The sequence below is a fragment of the Martes martes genome (genome assembly GCF_963455335.1).
Source record: "Martes martes genome assembly, chromosome: 14".
Taxonomy (NCBI): domain Eukaryota; kingdom Metazoa; phylum Chordata; class Mammalia; order Carnivora; family Mustelidae; genus Martes; species Martes martes.
Window position 1 is genome coordinate 27,284,839 of NC_137902.1, and position 17,858 is coordinate 27,302,696.

The 17,858-nt window shown below is 58.0% G+C and overlaps 2 protein-coding genes across 6 annotated transcripts; both read right to left on the reverse strand.

The window, feature by feature from the left end:
• Positions 1–176: 176 nt before the first annotated feature.
• LZTS2 (leucine zipper tumor suppressor 2) lies at positions 177–10,296 on the reverse strand. Of its 4 annotated transcripts, none has more exons than XM_080823192.1 (5): positions 10,239–10,296; positions 4,417–4,866; positions 3,131–3,793; positions 2,313–2,570; positions 177–1,547 (listed from the first exon to the last, which is right to left on the reverse strand). In XM_080823192.1, exons 2-5 carry the CDS (start codon positions 4,822–4,824, stop codon positions 864–866), a joined length of 2,013 nt encoding a protein of 670 aa, XP_080679318.1. In that variant the 5' UTR covers positions 4,825–4,866; positions 10,239–10,296; the 3' UTR covers positions 177–863. The 4 variants fall into 4 exon arrangements, with proteins under 4 accessions (XP_080679318.1, XP_080679316.1, XP_080679319.1 ...); XM_080823190.1 differs by lacking the exon at positions 10,239–10,296 and adding an exon at positions 7,439–7,512; XM_080823193.1 differs by lacking the exons at positions 3,131–3,793; positions 10,239–10,296 and adding an exon at positions 7,439–7,522.
• A 2,406-nt stretch (positions 10,297–12,702) lies between these two features.
• Positions 12,703–17,835, reverse strand: TWNK (twinkle mtDNA helicase). Of its 2 annotated transcripts, XM_080823011.1 has the most exons (6): positions 17,697–17,835; positions 15,953–16,079; positions 15,525–15,765; positions 15,264–15,371; positions 14,815–14,956; positions 12,703–13,899 (listed from the first exon to the last, which is right to left on the reverse strand). In XM_080823011.1, the coding sequence occupies exons 3-6, from the start codon at positions 15,644–15,646 to the stop codon at positions 13,579–13,581; spliced, it is 693 nt and encodes a 230-aa protein (XP_080679137.1). In that variant the 5' UTR covers positions 15,647–15,765; positions 15,953–16,079; positions 17,697–17,835; the 3' UTR covers positions 12,703–13,578. The 2 variants fall into 2 exon arrangements, with proteins under 2 accessions (XP_080679137.1, XP_080679136.1); XM_080823010.1 differs by lacking the exon at positions 17,697–17,835 and having other exon boundaries at positions 15,953–17,509.
• Between the last annotated feature and the right edge of the window lie 23 nt (positions 17,836–17,858).

Below are 17,858 nucleotides of genomic sequence, written 5' to 3' on the forward strand. Positions count from 1 at the left end.
CATGTTGTAGTCCATTAGGACCCCACACTTTCTACTGGATTTGTCCTCCCCCTATCACCCTTTCTCTCCCCAAGATCTCTATGAGGAGTAGGGGAATAGCCGGCAAATTGGAGGGGGAGCTGGGGGTAGGGGGTCAAAGAAGTTCCCATCTCTACCTAGCACACTCGTCTTTTTTTAAAAACAAAAAAAAAATTTTTAATTTTTTTCTTTGGGTTTGTACAAGAAATTTACAGTGTGGAAAAATATACAAGTGAAAACGAGGCCATAAACCTGGGTGTGGGGAGGGGCCCCTTGGTCACAAACACAAATAAACAAGACAATTCTGAGTTCTTCCTTTGGTCTGACTACAGCCTCCTCGCCCCAGGAGAGAGGCTGCAGGGCTGGAGCGTGGGGGTCAGACCCCAGTCCCAGCCCTGGCCCCCTACCCCCAACATAGGCAGAGAAGGGGCAGGCACATCTGAAGCAGCTGGTGCTGTCTGGCTTTTTCTGGCTTTGGGGTAGGGGAGAGTGTGGAAAAGAGGGACCCTCCTCCTCCTCCTCCCAGCCCCCCCCTCCACCCCAGTCAGGGACAAATGCGGTTGGCAGAGTAGCAATGGCAGCAGAAGGAGGCGTGAGATGGGTCAAGTGAGTAGGAGCCTCTATGAGACAGTGAAACAGGGACCTTCAAGGGGGCTGATCTTGCTCAACCGAGTCATAGGGCTGCCCCCAGGGTCCTGGCAGAGGCCCAGAGGCCTGGATCCTGGGGCACGAGCGGCTCTGCAGCCCTCAGACCCAGGGAACCTTCGTGGCCCCGAGGTTCCCGCCCCACTGCAGTCAAGCTCCCTGCTGCTCCGGGATGCCACGGGCCCTAGATCTCGGTGGCCCTAGATCTCGGTGGCAGTGATCTCCTCCAGGCAGATGCAGGGGGCCGGCTCGGCCAGGCCCAGGTCAGCGAGCTCTCGGGCCTCCAGCTCCAGGCTGAGCTGCTGCAGCTCCTGCTCCAGCTGCCGGTTACGCCGGTACATCTGGACGTAGTTGTGCTGCAGCTGTTTCTGGTAGCGGATCACCTGCTCCTTCTCCGCCTGCCAGGCCAGGCGCTCCCCCTCGAAGCTGTCCCGCTGCTCCTCCCCCCGCCTCCGCTCCCGCTGCAGCTCTGCCCGCAGCCGCTCCACCTGGGCCCGCAGGCTGCCCCCGACCCCAGCAGCCGCCCGCTGCGCCTTGGCCTCATCACTCTCTGCCAGGAGGAAAGGGTCCGTGGCGGCAGGTGGCCCGGGGGGTTCCCGGAGTCCGGCTGCCTCGGTGTCCAACTGGCCAGCTTTCTCTCGGAGCCGCTCAGCCTCCTGGCGGTGCCGCTGCAGCTCCTGGGAACAGGCCTCTAGCTCCAGCTCCCGGGCCCGGGCCGCCTCCTGCAGGCCCCGAGCGCGGCCCTCGCTGACCCGGAGTGCAGCTCGGGCCTCTCGCAGCGCCACCCGCAAGGCCACCAGCTCACTGCCCTTCTGCACCAGCTCTGCCTGGGACTCCTTCAGCTGCTGCTTCAGCAGGGAGATCTCACCTGACTTCTGGCACACCTAGGGGTGGGAGGGGGTCGGGAAGCCTGGTGAGAAGTTTTCTCCACAGGCTCGGGCCCTGAGATCATGCGGGCTCTCCAGGGACGGTTTGTTTGATCCTGACACCCACGACATGAACAGAGACACTGAGGCGAGCCTACTGACATGTCCAAGGTCATATGGCTAGTAAGTGGCAGAAGTAAAATGCAGACCCAGATCTTTTTCCTTCAAAGCAGGTGACTTCCAACCATCATGATGCACTGCAGAGCCCCAGGGACTGGCTGGTGGCAGGTTGTGCAGGTGTGGGAGCCACCGAGAGGCACCCCAGCATTTTGGGGAAACGCGCAGACGCTGGAGCCACATGGCCTGGGTTGCGATCTCAGCTCTGCCACTGACTAGCAACCATTCTGGGCTCCAGTCCTTCTCAGCTCAGAAATGGAGATGAACAGCAGCCACTTCACAGGGCTGCTCTGAGGATCACAAGATCCATTCTAAGTAACAGTTAGAAAGTTCTGGGCACAGAGCAGGCTACATTCCTATTCTTATTGTTTGGGAGGCAGTGGACGGGAAAGCCACTGACTATGTGAGCACTCGACCTGACCCCTGAGGACACCTACAATGGTGGCATGAGGAGACCCTCCCCCTACCCAGAAAGGGAAGCCTGAGGGGGATCTTCATCTCCCAGAGGTGAGGACGGGGAGGATCTCTGGGAGTAGCAGGCTGGAGGGGGAGTGGTATGGCTGGACCCTTTGAGCCCCGCTCCCCGCCCCTCCTGGCCTGGCCCACCTCCCACTTGGTCTCCTCAAGCCGAGGCCCGAGCTCCCGCTGTTCCCGCTCAAAGGTGGCACAGCGCCGCTCCAGCTGCTCCCGCTCCTGCAACAGCTGCGCGAAGTCGTCCTGCAGCTGCCTTTTCTCCTGCTGCAGTTGGAACACCTGCAGCTGGAGCAGCTGTTGGGCCCGCTGCGCCCGCTGGGCCTGGGTGGCGCTGTCATCCCGCAGCGTCTCGCGTTCCCGTGGCCAGTGCCGCTGCCGCTCCTCGTAGGCCTGGGGACAGAAGGCAGACCTGGGTCCCAGCGGCTCCCCTCCACATCCAGCACCCCCTCCATGGCCCCCCACCGCTCCCAGGTCACCGACTGCTCTGGCAGCCTATGGCTGGGCTCGGGGACAGGAGACTCCATTCAGCCATGAGAAAAATTAGGGTAACTCAAGTCACGACCACTTCTAGGATTCTAGAAATGTCCAGAATAGCAAATGCTTCTGCAGGAATTCCTAGGTGCCAGGCGTCATTCTAAGCACTCCACAGCCTTTGCCTGACTTAATCCTCATAATAACCCTAGGAGGCCAGGAATCTCCCCATCTATAGCTAAGGAAAATGAGGCTCAGCACCGTGAAGTGTCTCGCTCAAGTCTGAAAGACAATAAATGGCGGTGCTGGCTGGGCATCCTCACCACCCCCCCGGCAGGTGAAGCCCGACAGCTGGGCGGAGGACTCCCCGACACCTCACCCCCCACTGTGTCCCCCCAGCACACATGGAAATGCTCCTGGGACTCCCAGCTCCTGTGGATGTCCTGCCACACCACCCCCGTTATCGCTGCTGGCCACACCTGGCACATGGTCACCTCACTCTCGTCCAGACTGTCCCGCAGCTGCTGCAGCTCTGCCTCACGGTCGTGGAGCTTTCCTTCCAGGACACAGTGCAGCAGGGCCTCATCTGAAGGGGGTGGTGGGGGTGGGGGTGGGGGTGGGGAACGCTCCCCACAGGAGCTGCTGTCAGGGGAGGCCCGGGTGCCGCTGCCCAAGAGCCCCCCAGCCACACGGCCTCCCAGGGAGCCTGTGCTCTTGCTGGAGGAAGATCGACCACTGTCCGAGTGGGAGGGCCCAGTCGGGGCCCCTCGGGCTGGCCCGGGCAGCGCCCCCCGCCCCGGGCCGTGGGAGGGCAGGTGCCCACCAGGGGAGTGGCTGGCTGGCTCGGCACCCCCGGTGCTGTAGGTGGGCAGGCTGGACAGTGAGTTTCGGCCCGAGTCAGACAGTGTCCCCGATGGGCAGCCGCTGGCCCAGCCACTCAGTGCCAAGGGTTTGTCAGCAGCCGAGGAGGAGGAGGAAGAGGAGGACGAGGCAGGGCCCCCAAACAGCTGTGTTAGGCTGCCCTGGCTCCCAGACAGTCCGGCGGCCCGAGGACCCAGGAAGCTAGGTAGGGATGGTGCCCCTCGAGGTTTGGGTAGCACTGGCTTGAAGGCTGTTGGGCGGATCAGGATTTTCTCCATGTTCTGAAATGAGGTGCCACGTGACACTGGGGATGAGCTGCCCGATCTTTCAAAGCCCTTGTCATACTCCCTGCCCTCCCATCTGGGGTCCCCGATCCCCACACATTAATACTAACTGCTACCACCAGCTGAGGGCCTCCTGACATCCCTTATATCAAGCCATTTAAAAGCCTCGTCTCCGATCATCCCAACAGCCATACGAGCAAAATATGATCACTATGCCCATATTACAGATGAGCAAGTGGAGGCTCGGCAAAGTTAAAGGCCTTGTTCACAGTCAGATTCATAGCTGTTGCATTTGCAGGAGTCGGAGCAGCTCGCCTCTGAGCACACGTTGTGTGACAGGCACCAGGCTCAACACTGACATACGTCATGTGATGGAATGCTCTCGACCATCACTGGAGAGCTGACATGGTGCGTCCACATTACAAATACAGAACCTCGGGCTCAGAAAGGTTAAGTGACTTCCCTGAGGTCATGCAGCCAGAATGAGGCCGAGCTGGGATTGGAACCCAGGTCTGGTGACTCTGCAGCCCACGTCTCTCCTCTAAATCGGCCCCCAAATTCCAGCTTCTTCAGGGGGCTCCTGATTCCACCCTCGCCCCAAAGAAAAGGCTGGTCCTCACCTTCTCCAGCTTTCCAGAGACAGGGATGAGCTTGGGTGGGGGGCCGCGGAGATGGGCACTGCGTGCCCGCTGTTCTCGGGCATCCTCAATGTCACTGCTCGGGCTGGAGGGTGACTCTGCCCGGAAGTCCTCGTTGATGTAGGTGAAGCTGGTGGCAGGGACGGCCTTCCTAGGGGGCACAGCTGGGCACAGTGGCTCCTGTGCCTCATAGCCACCCCGTAGCAGGCCATCCTGCTGGCGAAAGAAGGTAGGCCCAGGGGGGCCATGGTGGCGGGGAGGTGCTGGCCCCCCGGGGCAGGGCCGGCCTGAGATGAGGCTGCTCACGCTGCCCATGGCTGGAGCTTGTGGGGCAGTGGTGGCCTCAGGAGCGGGCTCCAGTGGCACTGGCAGAGTCTGTACAATGGCCATGGCGACAGAGGCTCAGGCCTGGCCAAGGGCCTCCAGGGGAACCTGTGAGCAGGGCAGTGGTGTCAGAGTCCTTTTACCTTGAGCCCCTCCCTATACAAGTCCCTCAGTCCCTCTCCTGACCCCTTGTCCCACATCAAAGAGCTTCCTGACATCAGTCCATGCCCTGATCCCCCAGGGCTCCTTCTCCAAGCACTGGCAGGAAACTCAGATCTTCCTAGGATCCAGATCACTGCCCAGCTCTGGTCTGAACAGGGCTAAGGGCTGGACCCTACCAAGCAAAGATGATGAGGGGAAGGGAGGCCTGGTGGTTATGCAGGGCCCCAGCCCAAACCTGCATCCTTCCCAGAGGCTGGGATGCCAAGTTTAGGAGGGAGTTCTCTACCAACGCCCAGCACAGGTTCCCAGTCCCCTGGGACAGGTGGCCTCATTAGAGGGTACTTGGGGCAGAGGCAACCTCAGGGACACAGCGACTCAGATGGTAATTAGCGAATAAAGAGCCAAGGCCAGGCAGTGCCCAGCCTCCCCCCAGCTGGGCCTCAGTTTCTCCCAGACAGAGAGGCGGCAAGGGTGGAGCTGGCCAAACAAGTAACCCAGAGCTTTTAGGCAGCCCACAGGTGCCCTCTGGGGTCTCCTGCCTTGTAGAGGTGGATGCAGGCTGATGCTTGCTTCCATGCCAACTCCTAGCCTCACCACACCCAATGAGTCTGGCCTAAAGGAGCCCACACAGGCCTGCCGCCAACCTCTGATTCTGTGAAACCATCCGGCTTTAGACATTCTCCGAGAAGCCCCGAGGGGATGAGGATGGAGGCCCCACCACCACCCACCATCACAGCAGCTGCTCGCAGATCTCCCTTCCCTGGAACCCAGGGAAGAGGGCTCCACCTCCCCAGGCTCTGCGCCTTCCCGGAAGGGGACAGCAAGTCTCCACCCGGAACTCCGTCCCCAGTCCTGAGGCCGAAGACCAGGACTCCGGCATCTGCTGAAGTCATCATGCAGAGCGGGGGCTAAGAAGTGGACAGAGAATCGCGCAGGAACAGGAGTTTGTGTTTGTACTTATCTGTGTGTGTGAGACTGTGCATGAGTACTTAACAATGTGTGGATGTGAAAATGTGGGAAAACGTCAGGAATTAGTGTGTCTATGTGCCTGTTTGAGCAGCCGTATCAATACATTCCTATTATTCATATGTGCAGATTAACATGTCATATGAGAGTGTGAGTGTGCATCAGGATTCCTCAGAAAACACGTAAAAGTAATAACTGTGTATATGATACGTGAATTTGTGGTATATGAGCTCAACTATCTTGAGTGTCTTTGCGTGGATGTCCCTTCAGGTACACATGAGTTTATATGTAAAACTCCCTGTATCTTAATTGAGCATACGAAGAGGAAAATGAGGGTGCACAAGTATGTGCAGAGGAGTGTGTGTGTGTGTGTGTGTGTGTGTACAGAGCATGTGTGAGAGTGGGTGGGAGCCTGGGTGAAAGCAGGGCCAACTGCGTGAGCAGGAGCCTGGTTCTTGTCACTCATTGGAGTGTGGGGAAAGGAGACACACATTATCTGACTCCTTTGCCTGGTCTGGCCTCCTTCTTTCTGGCTGGTATTCCCCTAGGCCTACCCTCCACCTCCCTACCAAGTCAAAGGACCCTGAGAACCAGGAAGGTATCCAGATTGAAGGCAGAGGAGCTAGGGGTTGGGACCTGGGGGAGAGTAGAGCTCACTACCAAGGGCCAGACCTGGGCTAAGCAGACTGCACATGCCATCTCCTGCCCTCTCCCACACCACTCCAGGGGAAGCTGTGGGGAAGGGGATTCTTAGGGGGCAATGGAGGCCGGCACCTCTGTCTACATTTGCCCACTTCAGTGAGCTCTGAGAAAGTGAGAAATAAGGGCAGGACAGAGACAGACTCAGAGAAAGACAGAGACCCCAAAAACAAGAGACAAAGACTCAGAGTGGCCCCAGGGTCAGACAGACAAGGAGACAGGCTGACCCAGTGAGCCTGGGTCCCTGAATCCCATCCCACAGAGCCAGGGGCCCCTAAACCCAGAAGAGATATAAAAACTGGGTCCTAAGAGCCAGACACCCAGGGAGCCAGGGCCAGGCCTCTGGAAAGCCAGGCCCAGCCAGCCGGGCTCCAAGAGCGGGAGCCCGAGAGAGAAGGAGGGGCAAGTGGAGGCTCCATTTTGAGAAATGCGTTGCGGCTGTGGGAGAGGGAACCCCTGGCTCCCCCCAGCACTCCCTGAGTAATCACTCTGGCCCAGCACACGCACACACACCCCCTTGGGGTGGGGGCACCGAGCGCTGGGTTCAGCCAGTGCCCGAGGCAGGGCTGGCTAAGCCGAACTCCCACAAACCTGTTTTGGGGGCTGAAGAGTTGGGGAAAGTCTCCCCCCACCAAACTCCAAAGACCGGTCAAGCGGGATCAAGTCTGGGATCACGAGTTCCCATTCCGCGACAGGAAGCCGGAGCCCCCAACCCACCCTCTAAAGCCTTCCCCCCTTCCCCCCGCTTCCATTAAGTGGGGGCGGCTGGGGGCTGCCGCCTCCCCACCGGCCCTCCGCCGCGCAGAAGTTGGGGGCGCCCCCAGGTCGCCTCCCAGTCCCGGCCCCCCCTCACCTCCGCCGCGCCGCTCCATGCTCAGTCCCGGGCCGCCCCCAGCGCTCCACAGGCGCGCCGCCCGGCTCCAGCCCGCGCGCAGCCACTCGGAGCCGCCCGGCCCGGCCCGGCCCCGCCCCGCCTCCGCGGCGCCCCCCGGCCCGACCGGCCCCCGTCCGGCCCGAGTGGGCGGCGCAGCGCGGGGGAGGGGTCCGAGGGGCGTCCCCGCCCCGGGCGCGGACACGCGCAGGCACCCCGCGTCACGCGAGGCTGGCGGGACGCACGCGAGGGCCGTGCCGCGGGACTCAGGATCACCCCCCGCCCCAACCTCCGAAGCCCGGTCGGCTCAGGACTCGGTAGCGGCGGCGGGTCACCCTCTACCCCTACCCGGGCCCCGGGGCCAGCGGCAGCTGGTCATTGTTCGAGCACAAAAGACCAGGCGCCACGGCGGCCGCCCTTCCCCCTCCGCTCCTCAGGTCGAAGCCTGCTCCACAAGACACACTCTGCGGCTTCGGAGTCCAGAGCGGGGCGCCGAGAGTCAGCTGCCCCCCCCCCGCCTCGGCTGCTGGAACCCTGCTCCCCAGGACCGGTCGGGGACCCAGGCTCGGGCCCTGCCTGCCCCACCCCCAGCGGTTGATGGAGGCATATTCGGACTTGCGGAGGTGGCGCCACCTGGCGACATATTCGGAGAATACACCGTCACCTCCCCAGCCTTGGGGGCCCCTACCTGGCTCCCCAGCACTGTACCCTCTCGACCCCGCGAGCCCAGGCCTGCCCCGGGCGGGGCTGTCTGCTCCCCAACCTTCCTTCAGAACCATTTGTTAAGAGAGAGGTCATTGCTGGGAGAGAGAGGCAGCCCCTGCCCGGCCCCCCCATGACTGGGGTGAGGCGGTCCAAACCTACAGTCCAAACCTACACCAGCCTCACAGCTGACAACACTCCTCTGTCTTCTCGGGTCACAGATATTCTCACCCTCTTGCAAACAACACAGTCTTCATAACACCCACACGACCTTTCCCACATTCAGTCCCACGCAGCCACAACCACAATCTCATCCATCACGTGGTTCCATGTTCCTTCTTTCCATAATCTTTCAGTCTAACTCACACACAGACATACCTGGGTGTCACACACCTTGCTGTGCACAGTCTTCCACATCGACTCAAAGCCTTTCCTACACAGACACAATTTTAAATGGGCTTCCTCTCCTAAGCCTCTTCCACACATCGGTGGTCTCCTTCAGTCAGACAACTTACACACACACACACACACACACACACACACACACACACACACACACGTGGTGTTTCACAAACATTTTACCACACAGACTTTCCTCCAGGGGTCTCTGTGCCCCAGTCAGGTCAGCTGACACCCACACCCTTGGGCAAGGAGCTCCTCCCACCCCCTACTTGCATCCCCACCCCCAAGGCCAAGGCCTGCCAGAGCTCCTCTGCCCCAGGAAGGAGCATCCCCCCCTTCCAGGCCACAGCCCTGGCCGGCTCTCAGCTCTATTTTTAGCTCCATGGAAAGGGTTGTTTTTCTTTCTTTTTCCCTGGAAAGGGAGACATAGCCCAACCACCCTCGGGCTCACCCCAGACCCTGATCCTCACAAGAACAGACTGAGCCCCCCTCCCCAGTAAAGACCCCCTCCTCTGGCCTTGCCCTGATCCCAGCCTCTTGGGGGACCAGGAGCCTCCTCCCCTTTCTGGCAGCCAGCCCAGAAGCTCAAGCAGCAGCTGGGCTCAGCATGTGTGGAGGGGTGGAGGGTGGGGCAGAGAAGGAGGCATAGGGCCGCTGCCCACTCCCTCATTCCCGGGGGAGGGGGCTCATCCTCCCTTCTAGGGGAGGGACATAGGCCCACTCCGTATTTAGGGGACATTTACCCTCATGCATTCTCCGGGAATGGAGGGCTTCCACTCTTGCACGAGTGGGCTTTCTGCTCCTACAGTGAGAGGAGCTCCCCGTTCTGCAAGTTGGGGTGGTGGTAGGAAGGGGACCCACCGGCGCTCAGGCAGCTGCTCCCCAGACTGGAGGTATGATGTAGGGGCTGCTGTACACTGCCATCCAGCGATACCTTCAGGGATGAGGGCACCATGAACATGCTGGGGTGAAGGAAGGAGAGGAGCCCAGGTAACCCCACCGAGCCCTACAGTCTTTAGTCCTGTGCTACCCGGACTCCAGGGGGCGTCGTGCTCCCATTTCTGGGGGAAGGCTTAACGTTTCTCGAGGCGGAGAATGGAATACAGCCCGGCAGTAGACCTCGCAGACTCGCCCAGGACTGGGGAGGCCGGTCCTCGCCCTGCTGCGCGGGTGGGGGAGCACAGCCCACTTGTCTGCGAAGCGATCACGTGCTCAGCGCCTGTTTACGTCTTAGTCTTCACCTGTGGGCGGCCAGGAAGCAGGAACCTCCGGAGTTGTCCCACCCGGCCCGCCCCCGTCGGCGGTCGCCGGGGAGCCCTTTTCTCCCACCTCCGTGAAGTACACGACAGCAGAGCACCCTGTCCGCTGGGGGTCCCTGTGGGCTCGTGGCGCTGCTCCAGGGACTGCAAGGGTAACCCACTGGGCGCGTCCTTTCCGGAGTGCACGTGTGTTCGTGTGTCCCAAGTGCGTGGGTCTGTGTGCGCGCGTGTATGGACCCGTCGGCGAGTTTCCGTGTCGGTTCCCTGTTCAGGATCCTCGCCTGCACCCCCCACTCCCAGCCCAGAGTGGGACCCCTCCTCACTCCGACCCCTGGCTTTCCTAGACCGGGAAAGTTCGCTCCGGAGCCGGGATGTGCGGGAGACTGGAGTTCCGACACCTCCACCGCCCCACCACTCACCCCACGCCACCTGCGCCGCTGCTCCAGCTCCCGCCCAGCTCCTGCTCCAGCACCGGCACCTCCTCGCGGCAGATCCGCCGGCTCGCAGCCAGCTCCGGGCTCCGGACTCCGGGCGCCCGCCTGGCCCGGCCTGGTAGAGCGGGGCGGGGCGGGGCGGCTGAGGCCGCGCCCCCGACCCAGGGAGGGGAGTGGTCTGCCCAGCACACCCCCTACCCCCCAACAGCCGACCCGGTACCCAGCCCCGCGGGAGCTCGGCGGTGGTGAGGCTGCCCCTCTGGCCTCCGACTTCACAGCCTTCTGGATTTGGTTTTCGACGTGGGGGAAGGGACGAGCAGCACGTGACCGAGAACTACACTACCTGGCCACCCTAACCCAGTCCGCGATAGGGCTTTACTAAGCCACCTGCCTTGCCGGGTAGGGAATCAGGCCTGACCCACTCCGCGCATTCCCCAGGAGCAAGGAAAACCCCTAGGAAGCAGACAAAGACCGCTCGGGTTTCACCAAAACAGACCCCGCCCCGCCCTCCGGTCGGTCGGAACTGCCCTAGCAGAACCAGCACCTCCCCTCCCCCTGAGCAGGAGTCCGCCCAGGTGAGCCGTTTGCCCGTCGTGGCCCCCCACAGAGCATGGCCAGGCTTCCCTTCGACTCCTGAAGTTCCACCCACAGGCACAAACAGGAAGTTGCACGGTACTGCGGGGAGGCACCTAGGGCTCCCTCCGTGGCACCCAAGGCAGCCTGTGGGAAGGTACCTACAGCCATCTGGGCCATACTTGCAGCCTGAGTACTTGGGCAGCAGGAGTCCAGTGAATTTAGTTTCTTCTCAAACCCACCTGTAGTAAAGAAGCTACTGGAGGACCCAAGATGCCCCCTCACAAATATGACGCTAAATCTTAGGACAAGGCTGTAGATCCAGCTGGCCCCTTTGTGGCCAGGCCCTTCCTGATCTCTCAGGGAGATTACTAGTATCCAATCGGATATAGGCAGAGCCTAAGTAATTTGCCTAGATCCACTCTGGTTGGGCACAGGGACAGTGGTTCCCAGGGACCTTACACAGGACCCAGGGATCCCCCACTGCTTTCTAGGCTCCAGGGACTCCTGAACACACTTTGAGCTAATCTTGATGTGAGGAGTTTAGGACAGGTGTGCAGTGGAATGTGTTTGCGTAGGGGGTGGGTCTGGGGGAGCATTAACTTCCCCTCCCATCATTCTGGTTTGTGCTGTGTGTGGGGAGTCTGCTAGGAGGTTTGGGCAAGACAAACAGGCAAGTTGTATCTACCCTTCTATCCCCAATTCACAGAGACCTCGAAAAGGTCCCCTAATGGAAATCCCTAAAGGATTTCCTGAGAGAGAACACACCAGGCGTTCCCAGTAAACCAGAGTCCTCAGAGGTAGGAATGACCTGGTGGTGTACATCTGGAACACATGGCTGACGTTCAATGTTACAGACCCTGGGTGAGGCAGAGACCAGCCAGCGGCTGGGAATGATTACTGCGGGATTAGGAGGACTGGCTCCAGCCAGTCTGGGAGAGACCCCCAAGAAGGGAGGCCCTGGAGGAGCTACCCCCTCCCCCCCCCACCACAGGTTCTTCCCCAGAGAGCAGCTTTGTTCCAGGGTCTGTTTCGGGAGACAGTTGTAGCCACAGTTCTCACACACAGCAGACCAGAGACCCCAGAGCCTTCCACAGGTCCCCAGAAGCAGCCCCCTTAGGTGGATTGGGAGGACTTGATAAGGCAGCTCTGCTTCAAGGGAGCAGGAAACCTCTGCCCACCCTTGCAAAAGCCTTCTCCCCAGTCCCCTCAGAACATCTTGCATTCTGACCATCCTTGCATGCAAATCTAAAGGGAAAATGGGACTTTAGGATATCAGAGGAAGTGAGATGGGAAAGTGCCCTCATTTAAAACTATTTCTGACAAGGTCTCTAACTTTACAATCTCCTTCAGTACTTGTTAAAAAAGAGGAATCCTGCACCTTTCCTCAGACCTCCAAAATTAGAAACGTCTGTGCATGCCTACTGGAGAGTAGGCCCTAGGTTCTGCATTTTTAAAGAGCCCCAGGAGTTCTGACACATACGAACAGAAGAGAAACATTTGAGTGTACAAGGACGAGGGAAATGGACGGAGAGCCAGATAAGAAGACACTAAGTATGAGTCCACATTGAGAGGTCATTGAGTGGCTCCTATCACCTAGGGACAGCTGGTCAGGCAGGACCCAGGCATGTGGCCTAGTGACCCACACCTCTGCTACAGATCACATGGATATCCTCAGGGAAGACAGGGATAAAGAGGCACCATCCTGTCATCCCTAAGCCAAGAAGAGACATAAAGGGATGTGTGGGTCAAGGTCCTTTAATGCCTCTGCTTCCTTGTGGGTGCATAGCTCAAAGATTCCCAATTCAAATCAAGAGGAAAACCCAGTTATAGGCTGGGGAGACACCTGGTGGACAAACAAGAAAAAACACAGAAACAAAGGCAATGGCAAAATTTTTTTTTTCAGTATAACTAGAAAAGGCTCTACAAAAAGTTATGACTGTGTCCACTCCAGTGGTCTGAGGCAGCATAACATGAAATCAGTGTCCAGGTGGCAGGCACTCTGGGCTCACAGCTTTCTTCTCTGGCCAGCTTCCACCTCTGGGGCCCTGATACTACAGGGCCAAGCACCTAGGATCCGATGGTAGCGAGTGCCACCTCCTGACAGGGTCCAGAGTGGGCCGCAGAGGCCCACCACATCATCCTGTAGCTCCAAACCTAGGCTGGAGTTTTGGCCAGAAGTCCTCTATTCCCTTCCAGGTTCAGGGGGCTTGAACCCAGTGCTATGAACTCAACTTGCTCATTCCTACTTCAGGGCCTGTGTCTAATTTTCCCTCTGCTTGGATCCCTCTTTCTCTAGATGTTCACATGGCTCAATCCTAGTTCTTTAGGCCCCATCTCCAATGTCCTCTGCTTAGAGATACCTGTTCAGACCTTAAACTAGCCTATAAGCATTACTGCATTACTGTTTTTTCTCCATAGCATATCTCGCTGTCTGAAATTATGTTTTGTTCATTTTTTTTCTTGTCTCCCTTACCAGACTGCAGGTTCTAGAGAAGCAGGGACCTCATCTGTCCTGTCAGTGTTGTACTCCCAGGACCTAGAACAAAGCTTGGCACACAGAAGGTTCTCAAATATTTGCTAAACTGAATTCTCCTGGTATGGAATTCTGAGCTAGGTAGGCCCCTCTGACTGAGGGGGGTCCCTAGCTTGAGACCACAGGACAGAGGGAGCCTAAGCAGAGGACTAAGAAACTCTGTGTCTCAGCCTGTGTCTTGTCAGGTTCATTTCAGTGTCCAGCTCTCCAGTACCTTCACCTTGAGGGCTTGGAGGGGTTTGGCTGGTAGGAGTGGTGGGCCTGACCCAAGCAAGTCTCAGAGTTCTGGGGCACAGCCCCCTTTCTGCCAGAAGAGGGCTTTTTGGTCACTAGCCCATTGTCATCCTTGACCTTCTTGAGCCGAGCCTTGCTCTTTGGTGGTATGGAGAAGGTAAGAGAGCTCTTGTTGAATTCCAATGGGAAGACACCTACGTCTCCATCAAAGCGGTTCTTGGACACCTGCAGATACCGTTTCCCTGGACCAGTGACCAGCTTCCTGTCCTGTAGAATCAGAACGTTGTCTGCTTCCTGGCTTGCCTGGGGGATGGGGGCAGGAGGAGGAAGGAGCAGTGAGAAGACATGAGAAGAAGAAAAGAAGGCTGAACCTCCAGGGAAGAATGGCAAAGCTCCCTGAACTACTGACCATGATGATGGGGCCACCTGAGTCTTCCAGTTGCTCGACTATCTCACTGCCCTGGATTCTGTAAACACTGTTCCTTCTGCTTGTGACACGTCTCCTCCACAGCTTACCACCCCGCTCTCCCCCATCTTCTTGTCATTCAGGTCTCAGTCTAAATGTCACACTTCATCAGAGACCATTCCTGATCCCCATAAAGAAAGAACCACCATCTTTGCACTTCTGTGTCACTCTCTTCCCTAGCTCCATGTTTGTTCCATTGTGGCATAGTTTGTGCTCCTCACCCTGGACTCCCTGTGCCCAGCCCAGGCCTAGCATGTAACAGGCACTCAGCATATCCCTGGAAGCTCCAGGATCGGGCTGGTCCTGCTGCCCACAAGACCCTCCCATTTATTCGATTATTTAACACTTACTGTCTGGCAGAACTCAACCCAACCTCTGTTGACACCTCCTCTTCCCAAATGGGCAAGAAGTCTCCCCAGATGTCTCCGGCCGACTCAGATGTCTTGTTGTTCCCCCAATACGTGTGTTGCCTATTGTAGCTCTTATCATACGGAGTTATAATCACTGTCTTACTATTTTCCCCATTGGATGATGTGAGCTCTTGGAGGGCAAAGAGGGCAAAGGACCAACTAACTATTATCAGCCTTTGTATTCCTAGCACACGTGTTCCTCATGTCATGGCCCCAGAGGCGGCTGTCTCCTGCCTCTTCCAGGTGGACAGTCAAGATGATTTAAAGCTGAATGAAGGCCATCCCTGGTCACACCTGTCCCCTCTACTATCCAAAGTTTAGGCTCCTCTAAAGACCACTTACTTTGGCTGAACCAAAAATTGATGCTGTCTGTAGTTCCTTATCATCGTCCTCCTTCCGGGGATGAATGACCAGTGTCACATGGCAACTATTGTCTGTTGCAAACTTTCGAAAGGCCCCAACGATGTAGTCTTGAGCCGCAATCCTGCCCCAACCCCAACAAAGTAAAGGCATATTCAGACAGAAGGACGAGAACATATCCATACTCTTAATTCATTTACAGCTCCCTGCAAACTGCCCACCCCATTCTACCCAAGGACTCACACTTAGGTCCCTATCCATCCTTCCCAGTGCCACAACTCACACCTCTATGAAGACAGAAATACACAAGGGGTGGTGTGCGCAAACATACATTTCAGGTAACAAAAGAGTACAGTGTGCGTGCCTAGGGGCCAACTGCCTGAGAAGACATGCATGTTCGAGTGGGTTCCAGTGAGACAAGAGGATGTCACCTGTCTGTGGACAGCTGCTCATGCCCCATCATGAACTGCAGATTGTCGATGACCACGTGACAAATGTCATAGACGTATACTGCATGTTGCATTGTGTCTATGACAGTCCTGGGGAAAGGAAGAGGCAAAGAATTCAAGAGTCAATTACAAGCAGTCTCTCTACACCAGCCCAGCAGAAAAGCCAGCATTCCTGAAAATTCTGTTGGGGATCTGTTCTCCTGTCCTCCCATTCTTTGAAAACCCTAGGCCTCGGAATCTTACCTGATGCTCTGCTGCCCATGGAAAGTCATGAAATAGAGAGGTAGGTCTTCAAAGCGGTCGGCCCACTCGTCATATCTGTCCAGTTGTTCTTCTAGCCGCCCCACAGCAAACTGTGTCAGCATGACCCGGGCTAGTCTCACGTTGCTGATCTCAAAGCTACCCCAGAGTGTGTTTACCCCCTGGGTACACAAGTCCAGGGCATACTCACTGATGAATGTCGTCTTCCCACTGCCTGTTGGCCCTGCAGAGGGGTTGAACACAGACCTGGGTGAGGGAGGAAAGTCCTACCCTTAAAACCAAGACGTGGAGCAAGGGCTTCAAAGTTGGGAGAAACCTCCTCTTTATCATTTGTCATGTCCCAAACCCACATGCTTTTGTCACCTGATCCTTTGCCTCTTACCCCAAGTAGTGATTTCCCAAGGGCTCACCTGTGAAGACTGTCAGCTCACCCTTCCGATGACCCTTCAAGAGACGATTGAGGTCTGGGAAGCGGTTCCAGCGGATGCCAGCTGCCTGCTCCACATTTGACAGTTCTCCTAGCACCTCTTCCCGAAGCTGCCGGAAAGACACGATAGACTTGTGCCAGGCAGGCAGGGCAGTACGCAGAATACGAGAAAGATTTAAGCCTCGGTTCAGGGCCTCAAGGGGACGGGGCTGCTGGTCCCCAGGTCGCACCAAGGAGCATCGCTTGGGATTCAATTTTCGGGCAAACAACTTGGCAGCTTCCCAAGACCGAAGGTCATCTCCCAGCCAGAGCACAATACGTCGAAACTGTTCGAGGTAAGGGAGCAAGGCAGGGGGTAAGCAGGCCGTTCCTCGGGGTAGGGCAAGGGTGGGCAGTCCTGTGGACTGGTTCAAGGCCAGGCTGTCCAGCTCGCGACTTGTCAGTACCACCTCAACATCTCTCCGACTGATCAGTGGTAATCCAAACAGATTGCAGTAGACACCAGGCCGGGGAATGGTGGTTTCCTTATAATGTACTTCATCTCCCTGGCCTTCAGCACTTAGTAGCTTCAAGCCTCGTAATCCCATACCTCCAGGGGAGAACCAAGGGAAGACAAGGCTGCGAGCAGGCCGCAAATACCGTACACTGAAACGCCTGAGTGTGTCATCTGTCACTTTGGGAAGGCCAAACATCACACGGGCCAGCTGGGCCTCCTCTGGTTCAGGCAGCTCCCAGAGAGGTATGGCTCGGTCCCAGATCCTCCGGATCTCCTCACTGTCCTCAGCTTCTGGGGCCTCACCAAGCAAGACCCCCTCTCTGGCCCCGTCCCCTTGCCCCTCCACGCTGGCCTGGAAGTCTTCCCAGCTCCCCTCTGCTAGGCTGGTCATGCAGAGAAAGCGGCCTGTGGTCTTGTCAATGAAAAGGCTGAAGGAAGCAGTAGCACCAGTCTGGTCCTTGAGCTGCAAGGCCTTCACAAAGGGGCTTGGTGCCCGCAGGCAGCTGTGGCCATCCTGGAAGGGGATCCCATGTGCCCGCAAATACTGACGGATTTCAGTTGCAGTTACAGGCAACACTGGTACCTCCAAGGCTGGGAGAGCCTCCTTCCTGTACCTTCTTCGAGGAGGGCCTGGGACCAAGCTTCTGGGCAGGCCCCTCCGACCCATCCACTCCCCACGCAGGGGCAGCAGGATACGGAGGGGGTACCCACCTCGAAGGAGTACCCACATTCTTAGTCAAATCGAGTAAGTTACTAATTGAAATGCTTTTCTCCCTGGTTTGGGTGCCTTCACTAGGTCAGGACCTAGGGATTCTCTGCAGAGCACTCTACAGAGTCCACTCGAGGTGGTTTCTTTCTTCCAACTTGTCCCTCATAATCATCTCTGAATCCTCTTCACCCCTCTGCATTGCTACTTCACATCTGTGCCCATCTTTCACAGCCGTGTGCCTCTCTCTGGCTCTCTACCTCTATGGCCCCGTACACCCACTGCCTCACCTCTACCACCCTCCACGCTGCCCCTCACCGCTGTGCTTTCTCTAGATCATCTCTTTACCACTCCCGCCCGGCCAGGGGATCTCCTCGTCGTCTCCATCTCTACCGCCGCCCGCGTCGTTCCGGACTCCAAAGCGCTAGCCCCCAAGTGGAGGCCGTCCTCGCCGCTTCTTCCCTCAAAGGGGACTCGCCACGACTACAGCGCCACCGGGCGGCTCCCGCCAGTTCCCGCGCTCACCTCGACCCCGCGCCGGTGTCCTCCCTCGGCTCTACTGACAAAAGCTGCGCTGCTCGCGACCCTGACCGCGCGTCACTACCATCCTCTCCCTCATCTAGCCCGCAACGTGGGTCACTGGCGCGCCTCGCGCCGTGACCGCGGAAGCAAAACTCCGGGACGCTA